The 13,719-nt window shown below is 52.1% G+C and overlaps 1 protein-coding gene across 1 annotated transcript; it reads right to left on the reverse strand.

Moving 5' to 3' along the window:
• Window positions 1-1,735: 1,735 nt before the first annotated feature.
• Window positions 1,736-9,794, reverse strand: SLC30A2 (solute carrier family 30 member 2). Its single transcript, XM_065421775.1, has 8 exons — window positions 9,745-9,794; window positions 8,484-8,698; window positions 7,620-7,766; window positions 5,293-5,446; window positions 4,372-4,543; window positions 3,083-3,188; window positions 2,800-2,934; window positions 1,736-1,881 (listed from the first exon to the last, which is right to left on the reverse strand). The coding sequence occupies exons 1-8, from the start codon at window positions 9,792-9,794 to the stop codon at window positions 1,736-1,738; spliced, it is 1,125 nt and encodes a 374-aa protein (XP_065277847.1).
• Between the last annotated feature and the right edge of the window lie 3,925 nt (window positions 9,795-13,719).

Below are 13,719 nucleotides of genomic sequence, written 5' to 3' on the forward strand. Positions count from 1 at the left end.
TGGGTAAGAGACTGGTGGAGCTGTGCCATGGAAGAGCCCTTGGTGTGTCTAGCGCCCCCCGCAGGGCCCACTGGGGTAATGCAGCACCCACTACTCAGGGCAATAAAAACCCCACGGCATGGAGTCCTGGAGCCCAGGGCAACTGACTTGGACTGTGGGGCTAGAAATCGCACTGTAGCCATTCGGGCTGGAGTTCCAGCCCAAGCCCATATGCGATTACGGTTTTTTTTTCTCTTTTATTAAGAACGGGAATTTACTTTTCTGTCTGTCAGTGTCCAGCATTTGAATAATAATCACTTCCCATCCATCCAGCAGGTTTCACTTCCTTAGCGTTCGGCTATCGATGCCATTGCTTATCCAGGCGGCGACTCTTGCAGGAAACACGGAAGTCTGCCAATCCCGCATAAGGCCCCCTATGACTCTCTCTCCGGTAGCGTGTGCAAATGGCTGATGGGTGCAAAAAAATGGGGAAGGGTGCAGAGGCTCGTGAATCAAGGGGGTCTTCCTCATTCCGGGGGAATGGGGCTGCTCGAGATCCCGGCAAGGTCAGAAAGCCAACAGCTGCCTGCAGCAGCGTCACATGAACTGGGCTCATGTGGAGCAGGGGGTTGCGTGCACATCTGTCAGCTGGGGCAAAGCAGCAGTGCTGGGGCTGGAAGGCTTTTGCTCTCAGCGATGGATTGCAGACATCTGCCCCTGTTTGCAGTGCTTTCTAGGGGGGCTTTTCATTGCTGGTTGTTTTGAAGTGGAAGTTTGCAGGGGAAAGAAAATGGAGAGGGACGAGTGGCTTTGGGGGAAGCCACAATGCAACTGGGGCCTGGGTTTATTCTGGTGGAGATCACTAGCTATGCTTAAGGTAGGTCTACACTGCAATCAAAGGGCTGCTGGCTGGCCCTTGTCAGCTGACTTGGACTCACAGGGCTTGGGCTGCCAGGCTAAAAAGTGCAGTTAAAATTAAGTAAAATGTGTCTTTAGTGGAGTGAAAACCAATTGACTAAAATAGAGCAGGTAACGGCCATAACAGTGGCTGTTACAGAAAGTGAGCAGATTTTATTTCTCTCTACTGAAGAGGGTACAAAGTATACACGTGTGTTTCTGATATCTGCGTTAAGGCTCCAGAACTGATAACTCAAGGTTTGGGATTGGGAATATCTGGCTGTATTATCGCCTGATTGTTCTAAACTTACATAGACATTTAAAATATGGCTTTAAGTGGTGTTTGTATATATATTTTTTCTTTCTTTATATAGGAGTTCTCAGGTGCCTAAGTAGCCCCTGGAATCATAGTTAAAGTTGCACCGCCCCCCAAATGTGAACTGGCCCCCCTGGATCAGACTAGACGTTCCCGATGCTTCTATGGCAAACCAAGCAGACGAGAGCACTCTGAGGAGTGGACGTGCCTCTCACACAGAGCATGAAGCCAGAGGGACAGAGTCATTTGATCTGCTTTATTTTCAGAATATTAAAAGGGTTGCTCCCTGTTCGGGATGGGATGAAAGTGAAATAAAAAAGAAAAGAAAATGTTACGGTCTCTCTAACACAGTGCAGGAGAGAACACGGTCCTATCACCTCATCCCAATGCCCCAGGGATTGGCACCCTGCTGCCTCCAAATGGGCACTTGACCAGAGTGTGTCCTTGTTCTGGGCGGCAGCAAAGGCGCTCTGAGGTAGCAGTGTTCCCAGGACTGTTGGTCCACAGTTGGTCGTCAATTCCCCCCTGCCCGGGGAGAGGCGGTCAGTCGGAGGGGCTCTGGCATTCCCGGCAGTCTCTCATGTCCTCCGAGTAGTTCTCGATCTGGATGGTGGTGGTGTGGAAGTTGAACGCTCCTTGCAGTTGGGAACTAGCCTCCTTCAGGATGGTCTGTGCATCAGCGTTTTCATCTGGAACAAACACAAGCATGGAGGCTGGAGAGGTCACGTAATGGGGTAAAGACTTGGCCTTTGAGCCTGCCGGGGTGCACTAGCCGGGTCTGCCTAGCAGCGGCGGCTCCAGGCACCAGCGCTCCAAGCACGTGCCTGGGGCGGCAAGCTGCAGGGGGCACCCTGCCGGTTCCTGCGAGGGCGGCAGTCAGGCCGGGGACCTCCCGCAGGCATGCCGCCGAAGGCAGCCTGCCTGCCGTGCTTGGGGCAGCAAAAAAGCTAGAGCCGCCCCGCTGCCCAGGCCAATCAGTTTGCAGGATCAGGGCCTTAAACTGTATAATTTGGGGGGCAGGGAATCACATTCTCTTATCTAAGCGAGACTACGCAAAACCCAGCCAAACCACAAAGGTCTCTTGGGGTGGAAACTTGTGCAAAGCCACCAAAAAAAAAAAAAAAAAGGCTCCAATTTTGTACTAAAGTATCATGAGCTTCTGGGTGAATCTAAGCAGAGCTCTGAGCTGGACGCAAAACCAGGCGAAGCCAGTGAAGCATTGCGGAATCTCCCATGATCCTCCACTTCCAACAGCTTTTCTGCCAAGAGCGCTTGACGCCTCCAAAGCGCATCTGCTTGGAACTTGCTGCTCTACACCAAGGGTACGATCCAATACCACTGAAGCAACAGGAGCATTTCTATCAGGTCCTAAATGTGTGTGGTGTTATTGTAGACACGTTGGTCCCAGGATATTAGGCAGACAAATGGGTGAAGTAACATCTTTCATTGGACCAACTCCTGTTAGCTCGAAAGCTTGTCTCTTTCACCGACACAGTCCTGAAGAAGAGCTCGAAGGCTTGTCTCTTTCACCAACAGGAGTTGGTCCAATAAAAGATATTCCCTCACCCACCTTGTCTCTCTAACGGGCAGGCAGGGCAGATACTTACTGATTGCTATATGGACTGACAGCACCGGGTGCGACACAGTCAGGGCCCAGATGTGGAGGCTGTGAAGGGCTTTCACACCATTGATGGACAGCAAGATCTCCTTCACGTTGTTAAAGTCCACCCCTTTTGGGGTACCTTCAAGACAGCAAGAGGCACACAGGGTCAGAGCCCCACATCGGCAGGAAAGGGAGGTACCCTGTAACCCACGGGAGAACATACCACAGGGACGGGACCGGGTTAACCAGTCGTTCACTTAACTACCCTGCTCTGTAGAGCTCCTTACCTTCCATCAGCACTAGGACGACATCCCGGAGGATGGTCAGCGTCGTTCCAAGGACCAGGATTGAGAACAGGAAGGTACAGATGGGGTCTACATATTTGTACTCTGGCTGGTAGGAGGAGGAAAGTTGTTACTCGGTATATTTAATGTAAAGCTCACAAATGCTTCCTACTCAAACAACTGCCCGTGTAATCTCATTACACAATGCTCAACGGTTTCCTTCCTGAGCTTCGTTCCAAATGAAAATTCCATTTTTCCTCTTGCAATTGCACCGTGTGTGGTGACCGCTGAGTGGATCACAAGCTAAGCAGAGGTGCAGCCCGGTCACTGCTCGGATGGGAGGCCTCCAGGGAATGGCCAGGTGCCAATAATTTAAAATGTTGCACTCTTTCCTCTGAGTATGACCAAGTCTGCACCAGAAAGGGTTTGCCAGTGTAGCTCTACTGGCAAACCGTCCTCGTGTAGATGCAGTTTAGAGTGTCAAAAAAGTGCTTGTCTCAGGATCTCTTACCCGCTTTTTTGCCAGCATAACTGTACATGTGAAACTCTGAGCAGTATAATCATGTTGCAAATAAAATCACATCCCTAAGTGACATTACTATGCTGGCAAAAAAATTCAGTATAGACCTGGCCTGAGTGTTGACCCAATGCCCCAGCATAGTGTCACCGGACCACCTGCCTCCTTTCTGATGAGAAGAGAAGCAGAGATCCTGACCATGTGTGGACAATAAGGATCCTATAGCACAGAGCTGGGGCATCAGCATTAGTGTCTCAGCTAAGTTCCAACTTGGACAGTACATCCCTGCATTCCCCTGAAGTTTCAAGTTCACAGAGAATCCCTCACTTCCTATCCTACGTGGTTGTGCCGTGCTGCTAGGCAGCTGCTACATGCCATTCCAGAGGTGGCTGCATTTCTGTGGTGGGGGAAGTAAGTGAAATGCAATTAAAAATAAATAAATCCATAGATAATCTGTGTTCTGCCACTAACTTCCTCTGTGTCCTTGGCCAAGGCATTCAGGGAAACGAAGGCAGAGAGGTTAAGTGACTTTCTCAAGGATAGAGAAGGAATTACCAGCAGAGCAAAGATAAGAACGCAAGAGTTCCTGGCTCCCTGTTCTGTGCTCAGACCACACCTTCCTCCCACAGGAGTACCTCTTCCTTCCTCCACCCGGGACAGCACCCGTCATGCTCCAACTCCCATGCCACAACAAATGAAAGACACCCCGTACATCACGCAGCGGGGACTTACCAGCCTTCCGCGCCCAAGACACTCTTAGCAACAGAGCCCGTACCTTGAAATATATGATGTATGCAGCTACCAGGACGCCAACGCTCTGCAGCAGGTCCCCGACCACATGGATAAAGGCGGCCTGGACGCTGGTGCTCCGCTGCTTGCTGTGGCCATGGTGGGTATGGCCCTGGTGGCTGTGCCCATGACCCGACTGGTGAAGAGTGACTCCCATTCTGCAGGGAAAAACGGAGCAGCGAGGTCATCAAGCGAGGCACCTCAACCCACAGCCTTCTGCACCAACCGAGACAAGCCCTGCCTGCAGAGGGACAACGCTACCTTCCCTGCATCTCCCCGTGCAGGGGGCGGTGCTAGGTTCCACATCGCTCTCGCTACCAGCTTCCGACCCAGACTGCGACATACACATCTGCTCTGGCCTGTATCCCTCTGGCTCAGTAATAGACAGCCTGGAGCCCTGACATAGAGGGAGGCTCAGATCCTCAATCCTATGCCCCACTGCGTGGGTCAACAGAACCCCAGTCTGGTAGTTCCCCGTGGAGGCAGAGGAGACAGCTGAGAACCCCGCAGCCCCCTTGGTGGCTCAGATTTTAGACACTAGCTCCAGGGAGTGGTGGGGGAAGGAAGAGGAGCACAGAGCCCTGCATGGCCACTTTCAAACTCACTTGCAAAATCCCTTCTGGCATTCTACCAACCAAGGGCCTGCCCCTGCTCCCAGTGGAAATCAACGGCCAGACTCCTAGGGGCTTCCAACGGGAGCAGGATCGGGCCTCGGGAGACCGCTAATCCCGGGATTAATGGCCTGTTTGGACTGGCGGGCCTTTCAGATTGGCCAGAAGAAACATTCCAGTGTGAGGGATTAACCTTTGCAATTTGACCAGCAGTTAATGAACCTTCCCGCACATGCACCCCCTCGCCCCGGAGCGTTCTCAGAGGAGCCGAGAGCCAGTGACCCGGCCGGACGTACATGATATTCACCGCCACAGCACAGGCGGAGGTGATGAGCATGGCGCCCCCTTCGATCTCGTAGTTGTTCGAGAGCAGACGCTCCACTGCCAGGTAAACCAAGACTCCGGTCACCACCCAGATCGACAGCACCGAGAGCAGGGCCCCCAGGATCTCTGCAGAGAAAGCCCGGCCCATGCAGGATTAGAGAGCAAGAAACGCACAGTAAATCCTCCTCCAGACACCCAGCCCTCACCGCACTGGGGGATGGCAGCCACGGAGTCTCATGCAGGGACTTCTCGGCTTCACGGCCACCTCCCCAGGGCTGCACAGGTTCTCCCAGCCCCAGGGACTGAGAGCGGGGTTTGTGGTGAGCCGCTTCCGTTGGCCTTAGGCAGCTCCTGCACCAGGGAAAACTGCAGCTCCTTTATGGTCCATATATACCACCGGAGCAGCATATAGGGGCTGGAGCTGGGAGGGGGTGTAGGGTGCAGAATTGACCCCTAAGGGCTGGTCTACATGGGGAAATATACTGGCATAGTTCTAGCAGAATAACAATTCTTCCACTCTAGCTAGGCTGGTCCATTTCCCCAGATGGACTAGTCCTAAAGGAGTTTAACAATTCTAAGTCACACCCTCATTGTTAGTTGCTTGTGATCCACCCCTCCCCTCCAGCCCCTCGGCTCGTCAATCATACCACCTTACCCTCCCCTCATGCCCACTACTGAAATAGAGCGGACGTGTCCTCTCTGAATTCAGCTCTCTGGGCAGTATACTCTCCCAGAATCGTTAAAGTGACACAACGCCGTCTAGTGTGGATGCAGTGACGCTGGTATCAAGGTGCGTACCCCGGTATCATTTATACCTGTAAGGGAGGGGGCATAAGAACAAGGTCTGCTCTACACAGATTTTGTACCAGTTTATTTCACTCAGAAGTGTAATTTTTAAACCGAGTTACTCTGGGACAGCTGCTGGTGTGGATGCAGTTATACCTTCCCCTATGGAAATGAGCTATTAGATAAGCACCTATATACTGGTAAAACTGCATCCATACTAAGTGGGTACCATTTTAACCACCCCAGGACGGTTAAAGCAATACAACTTTTGAGTTTAGACACGACCTACTGGGCCTTTACCCCATGAGAGCTACATACGTGCGAGGAGCGGTACAGATTTAACTCTTTCAATTAAACGTCGCCTCCCCCAACTGAAATAATGGTAGCGGCACGACACCTATTTACAGACCAGGCCTCAGTCTGCAAGCACCTTTCACAGCACTAGCTCAAGGTTAGGAAATAAATGAATGATGTCAAGATGACGACAGCAGAGAAACACCATGGAGATGGCGGGGAACGGAGAGGGGAGAAGGGGACTGGGTGTCTCACAAATGCCAAACGGAGAGACAGACAAAGGGAGACTGGCGATGGGAATGCAAACAGACCTTTAACAACTGCAGCACTAAAGGGCCTTTATAGGAATGTAGAGAACAAAGGCAGTTGGAGGTTTCCCTGCCACTTGGGCAGATAGTGGGGCTGAAATAAATCTACCCAGCACATGGGCTTTCGGCTGCTGCATTTCGCAGGAGGCTCTCCTTGGTTTCAGCAAAGCCCTTCCCCTGGTTAGAACTGCAGCTAAGTGATGAGCGAACTCTACCTTGGGCGGGTGGTCCTCAGATGGAAGTTAATTGGGGTGGCCCTTAAAGGAGGGAGGGAATTACTGTATCCAAATACCAGGTCAGAAGAAGGGAAGGGGAACATCCCATTCCAGCAGGAGTGCCGCGGGGCTGGTTACAACTGGACCCAACGTGATGGGGAAGTACTTGCTGCCAGAAGGACCCAGTGGCTCAGCATGGGTGTTCGCTGGGGTAGGGTCCCACAGGGGTCACTAATGATCTTAAAGCCAGAGATGCCAATGATCCTGGAATAGTGGATCCACAGGGGCAGCCAAAAGGGACAATCACAAGCCTCACCTGCTCGGGGGACTCCGGAGTTAGCAAACAGCTTGCACTTGGAGCCACTGCAGTAGAGCTGCAGATGATTTCTGTGCATTCAGGTGTGTGCACCGCAGGGTTGGGTCTGTTGGATCCCAGTTCTTAGCCTGCATTGGCTGGATGGGACTTGGGTAGGATCCCGACATCTTCCCCATCCCCCGCTGCTCTGCAAATGTCCCTCCCTCCCAGCTCCATTCAAGAGCCTTTGCAAAACCCACACCAAGGAAGCTCCCTTCCTTTCAGATAACCCCAGCAGCCGAAAGGAGCATTGTTAGATGTCACCACACCCAGTGCTGTTCTTCCACTGAGCACCTGGGCTTCACACCCTGCCCTGCAGGGGAACCCACTCAGCAAGTTACCTGCTCGGTGCCAGCCGAAGTTCATGGTTTTGGTAGCCGGCCGCGAGGCCATCCACAGGGAAAACAGACTGATCATCATGCTGGCGAAGTCCGTCAGCAGGTGAGCTGCGTCTGTCATGATGGCCAGGCTGTGGGCCAGGTATCCCCCTGAAGTCGTGGAGGAGAAAGAATGAGTCAGTGAAAGGATGGAAGCCCCCAGCAGCACCAACGCTGCCCCATGCCCTTCACAGATGGGGCACACGACCGGTGCCGAGGAAACCCTGAAAAAAGATCAGAGTCCATGTGATGGCAGGCTCCCCAGACCAGAGGGGCTCCCGGTTATAACCAGAGCCTGCTGCAAAATACTCATCTGGGTTTTCTGTCCCAGCAGAACCCCTGGTAGCTGGAGCCTGCCCTAGTGCCAGCAGTGGGGCTATGAGCTGATGTGACTGTCTGTATCCCCCCCATGGCCCCACGCTAAAGGTGACTTTGAGACAGCCTATGTACTTCAGTCTAGTGAAGGGCAGCCTCAGCTATTGTGCTGTTCACCCAGCTACTCTAACCCAGGGCCCAATTTTGCCCCATGGCAGTTTTTGCCGCCAATTTCAATGGGCTTAAGATCAAGGCCCTAAGGTTGGATCCTACCAAGTGCCCACCTTGCAGGACCAAGCCCGCACACAGATATACAATTATATTTTAGGGATTAGCTCTTTGAACAATTAAATGCAACCACTTCTAGGGCAGACCGCAGCAGCTGTTTAACAGCCACACATAACAGTTTAGGGAGGAGGTAGCGAAGAATCTCTTGTCCTATCTACCTGTTCCAGCACCTTGGCTCTTACCAGGCAAGGAAGCCATACAACATAGGCTACTTTGGCGTCTTACCTACGACTTCTCCGGTCATAAAGACCAGGCAGATCACGGATGCGATGTAGAGTTTCCTTCGAGCCCGTTGCTTTTCGGAACCGTAGTGGCTGCCAGCAGCCCGGTTGGAATGACAATGCTGGTTCCCCGGGAGGCCCAGCTCAATGGAGGACACGTCTGGAACGTACTTGAGCATGGAATTGCGAAAGTTCTTCTCGGAGACGCTCAGATAGGACCTGAATGACAGAGAGTCACCATTACTGACCACTCTTGGGAGCTGCTGGCTGAGACACTCGGGGAGGGGGGGAAGGAGATTTCCAATTGAAATTAAAATAATGCCCCTTTGTACCCAAGGCCCTTCCCTTCCAACCACCCCCCCCCAAAGGAAACGTGCCCCAGTTTTCAAGAGAAGCTAGGGACTTTTGGGTGCCTACCTTGAGATGCCCAATTCTCAGACAGTGCTGGAGCATTCACCCTCTGAAAGTCAGACCCCTTGGCGCCATCTCACGTTGGGCACCCCAAAATCACCAGTCACTCTTGAAAGCCCTGGCCCGAGCCTAACTAGTCTCCCCTGCTTGAAAACACCCCTCCCTCCAGGGAGGAATGGAAGCTCTAAAGCATGAGACCCCCACCCTTTCCTTCTTCCATCCATCACTCAATCTCTGCCCTGGAAGCCCTCCTCTTCCCCCCTTAGCACTGTAAAGGAACCACAGTTATTCCAGCTGTAGCCCCCATTTCCAAGTTTCCCCCAATAAGGGGCAGCACATGGAGGCAGTGGATTGGTTTGGTCTCCCAGACCAAATTACTGGGGCGCCCTTCTGTGTCACCCCCAGAAGGGCAGAGAGACGCCAGGGAAACTGTTCAGCTACCTCCCAGCCAGAAGCAGGTGCCCTGGAACCCAGATCCTCAAAGCTATGTAGGTGCCTAATGCCCATGGGCATCAATGGGAGTTGGGCACCTAAATACCTTTGGAGATCTGGGCCTGGCGGCCTGGAATGGGGGGAGAGGAGGCTGCAGCCAGGCTGGGCTCTCTCCCTGGGGTCTCACAGTGCATGGGGGAGACAGGCCAGCCCAGGAGCTGCAGAGGTGGGCTGAGGGGAGCACTGAGATCCCTTGCAAGAGATGGGGGCAGGATGGGGGAGATACAGGGGGCAGTGCTATGGGGGAAGGAAGGAGGCTGGGGTTTGTTACTGGGAGGAGGCTCAGAAGCGGGGGGGGGGGGAGGAAGAATACAATTGCCCCATGGAGGAGGTAACTGAAGGGGGAGAAATCCGCCCCTCACCTGTCTCCGGGCTCCTCCAGCAGGTGCCGCTTCTCCTCCCCGTCCGCCATCCCCACCTGCCGGGGCGCGCTCGGCTCCGGCTCCTCTCCGAGGGTCCCCCTGCTCCAGCCACCCCCCGCGCCGGGCTCGCAGCTGCCTCTTTATCTGGCCCCGGCCGCGGCCCGTGTGAAGCGCTGGGGACTCGTGTGCAAAAGGCCCGGCGGGGGCGGCGAGCTCTGGCCAGGCCGGCTGCAAACTTTGCAGAGCTGCCTCCCGGGGCCGGGGATCGGGAATGAGAAGGCAGTGATCCCGCTGCCCCACTCCCCCCTCCCGGTGTGAGCCATGGGCCAAGTTACTGCCTCCCGCTGGAGCCTGGCTCACTCCACGGAGCAACTGAGAACTCGACCCGCAGCAGGAATGCGAAGCTCGCTGGTTCCCCAGCTTCATCCTGTCCCGAGCTAATCACCTGTCCTGACATCTGGGCGCCCAGGCAGCAAGACTTCCATAGGGCAAACTTAAAACCTCCTGCTGCCACTTAGAACTCCAGGAGCTTAGCAAACTCCGAGCCACGTGTGAAACATCTGAAATCCCTCAACAGGTCCTGCTGCATCCCCCTTCCCCACACCTTCGCCCCCAGTGCCAGGAGGAAAAAGGAATGGGAAGCCTTGACTGAGTTAGACCTTGGAACAGTTTAATGGATATCTGCTTTGAAATCGATTTAGTTGAACCCGTGCAAACCCCTGTGTGAACCCTCTTAAACTGGTTTTGAACCTCGTTCCTTTAATTGAAGTGATTTAAATGAAGGTGGTTTGAATTTAATTTAAAGCTTGTTTAAACTAAGGTGGTTAGAGTTTAAACCTGGCTTGAATGTAAACGGGATTAAATCCATTCAATAGCGTCCACATGGGTTTCACTAAATCAGTTTAAAAGCATATCTTTAGTTAAACGGGTGACACTTTTACTAGAGACAACCCTAACAGCAACAGTGGTAGGGCTTTTGGGATATTCATGTAGCCATCCAATGTAGCTTGTGTTTGAGATGTACTGGTTTTTGGCCATGATCCTGCAAAAACGTATGCTTGTGAGTAACATCTGTTGAGTTCAGTAGGACCAACTCACCTGCATAAAATGACTTGTGTCTATAAGCTTTGTAGGATAGGGCCCTGGACTGTAAACTCTGGAGCACAGATCCCCTTTCCTCTATCAACTGTACAGATGCTGCTCAATAAATAAGTGATCTCCTCAGGAGCGGTGCCAGGGTTTTTGCCGCCCTAGGCGGCAGCACTCCTCCTCTGAGCATTCAACGGTGGGGGTCCTTCCACTCCGTGTCTTCGGGGCACTTCGGCGGCGGGTCCCGGAGCGAGTGAAGGACCCACCACCAAATTTCTGCTGAAGACCCGGAGCGGAAGGACCCCCACTGCCAAATTTCCGCAGAGGGCGGCAAAATGCCGCACCCCAAATCCTGCCGCCCTAGGCGACTGCCTAGGGTCGCCTAGTGGAAGCGCCAGCCCTGGATCTCCTCTAATGTATCTTGGGGGTACACAAAGAACCAGTATGCTCTTTGTAACCTCCCTCTATGTCAAGCTCTTTGGCTCTGTTTACGTAGGAACATGGTCTAAGAATTCTTCACACAACGCACAGTCAACCTGTGGAACTCCTTGCCAGAGGATGTTGTGAAGGCCAAGACCATAACAGGGTTCAAAAAAGAACTAGATAAGTTCATGGAGGATAGATCCATCCAGAGTCGTCCCGTCCATAGGGCAGAACGGGGCAACCACCCCGGCCCTGTGCTTTGGGAGGCCCCGCGCTTCAGGGGGACGCAGGGGTGGGCCCAGACACAGGCCTTCCTTCCCCCGGTCCCTGGAAGAGACAGCTCGTTTGCCCTGGGAAGGGCAGTAGGGGCTTGATTGAACATAAGAACATAAGAACGGCCGTATTGGGTCAGACCAACGGTCCATCTAGCCCAGTGTCCTGTCTTCCGACAGTGGCCAATGCTAGGTGCTTCAGAGGGAATGAACAGAACAGGTAAACATCAAGTGATCCATCCCCTGTCACCTATTCCTAGCTTCTGGCAAACAGAGGCTAGGGCACCATCCCTGCCCATCCTAGCTAATAGCCATTGATGGACCTACCCTCCATGAACTTATCTAGTCCTTTTTTGAACCTTTATAGTCTTGGCAGCGCACAGTCAACTTGTGGAACTCCTTACCTGAGGAGGTTGTGAAGGCTAGGACTATAACAATGTTTAAAAGGGGACTGGATAAATTCATGGTGGCTAAGTCCATAAATGGCTATTAGCCAGGATGGGTAAGAATGGTGTCCCTAGCCTCTGTTCGTCAGAGGATGGAGATGGATGGCAGGAGAGAGATCACTTGATCATTGCCTGTTAGGTTCACTCCCTCTGGGGCACCTGGCATTGGCCACTGTCGGTAGACAGATACTGGGCTAGATGGACCTTTGGTCTGACCCAGTACGGCCTTTCTTATGTTCTTATGTTCTTATGTTGGCCTTCACAACATCCTCTGGCAAGGAGTTCCACAAGTTGACTGTGCATTGTGTGAAAAAATACTTCCTTTTGTTTGTTTTAAACCTGTTGCCTATTAATTTCATATGGTGGCCTAGTTCTTGTGTTATGAGAAGGAGTAAATAACACTTCCTGATTTACTTTCTCCACACCAGTCATGATTTTATAGACCTCTATCATATCCCACCTTAGTCATCTCTTTTCCAAGCTGAAAAGTCCCAGTCTTATTAACCTCTCCTCATATGACAGCCGTTCCATCCCCCTAATAAGTTTTGTTGCCCTTTTCTGAACCTTTTCCAATTCCAATATATCTTTTTTGAGATGGGGCGACCACATCTGCATGCAGTATTCAAGATGTGGACGTACCATGGATTTATATAGAGGCAACATGATATTTTCTGTGTGTGTGTGTGTGTGTGTGCATCAGTCATTAGATCTGCTGTGTGTGAGGGGTGTCTGTCTGTGTGTGTGTATGCATGCATCAGTCATTAGATCCAGGGTGTGTGTGATATTGGATTGTGTGTGTGTATATGTGTGTGTGCATCAGTCATTAGATCAGGGGGGGGGGGCGATATTGGATCAGGGTGAGTGTGTGTGTGTGTGTGTGTGTATCAGTCATTAGATCCAGGGTGTGTATGATATTGGATCGTGTGTGTGTGTGAGTGTGTGCTCGTGCATCAGAAATTAGACCCGGTGTGTGTGTGATATTGGATCGGGGTGTGTGTGTGCGTGTCACATTGAACACGGTGTATTTGTGCCTGCATGTCTGAGTGTGAGCTCGTGTGCACAAGCAGACCCACGACACATCCCGGCTGGCTCAGCCAGCCAGGCCATTGCCGTGGGCCCCGAACTCGGGGAGCGGTGCCCCTGGCAGGGCAGTGTGGCGGCGGCGGCAGCAGGAGAAGGAGGGGGAGCACAGTGAAAATATTTTCCATGTCTTTGCCTGAAATCATTCTGGGATTTCTGAAAAAAACATGCTGTACATTTTCAGGGCTGCGTCATGAGTGGCCAGGATTACGACTAGCCCACTTTCCTTCATTGACTCAGCTTGTGTGAAAGATCATTATTCATCCGGGGGTCAAACCATGCTAAGAACTTTCCACTAGTACAAACCACAGATAAGACCGGATCTACTTTATTGTGACAAAGTGCAACATCAACCCTAATAAATCTCTTGTGAGTTAGGACTATGCATTGCAATGCAGAACTTGCTCTTCAGTTGCCTCTTTCTAGTTCCCCCAAACCCTTTCTTGTTGCTAAAGTTACTTCTGTCTGCCAAGGTCTGGCACTCCCCTCAGTGTATCCCCTACAGGTTGCAAAGAAGCTCTTTAATTCCCAGAGTCAACATCTTCAGCGCACAACGAACTGGTAAGTAAAGGAGTTTTCTTTTCAAAATACACAAAATTCAAAGTCCTGTTACAATTATATACAAAATAATAGAACAATATAAAATGTACGAAATATTCTAATTT

The sequence above is a fragment of the Emys orbicularis genome, chromosome 23 (assembly GCF_028017835.1).
Source record: "Emys orbicularis isolate rEmyOrb1 chromosome 23, rEmyOrb1.hap1, whole genome shotgun sequence".
Lineage (NCBI taxonomy): Eukaryota > Metazoa > Chordata > Testudines > Emydidae > Emys > Emys orbicularis.

Excerpts from the sequence above, each read along its gene's own strand:
- SLC30A2 (XM_065421775.1), bottom strand. The coding sequence starts at position 9,794 with ATGGCGGACGGGGAGGAGAAGCGGCACCTGCTGGAGGAGCCCGGAGAC. Across the intron at positions 4,544-5,292 it reads GCTGTGGCGGTGAATATCAT|AATGGGAGTCACTCTTCACC; the intron begins GTACGTCCGGCC and ends TTTTCCCTGCAG. Across the intron at positions 2,935-3,082 it reads CGTCCTAGTGCTGATGGAAG|GTACCCCAAAAGGGGTGGAC; the intron begins GTAAGGAGCTCT and ends GCTGTCTTGAAG.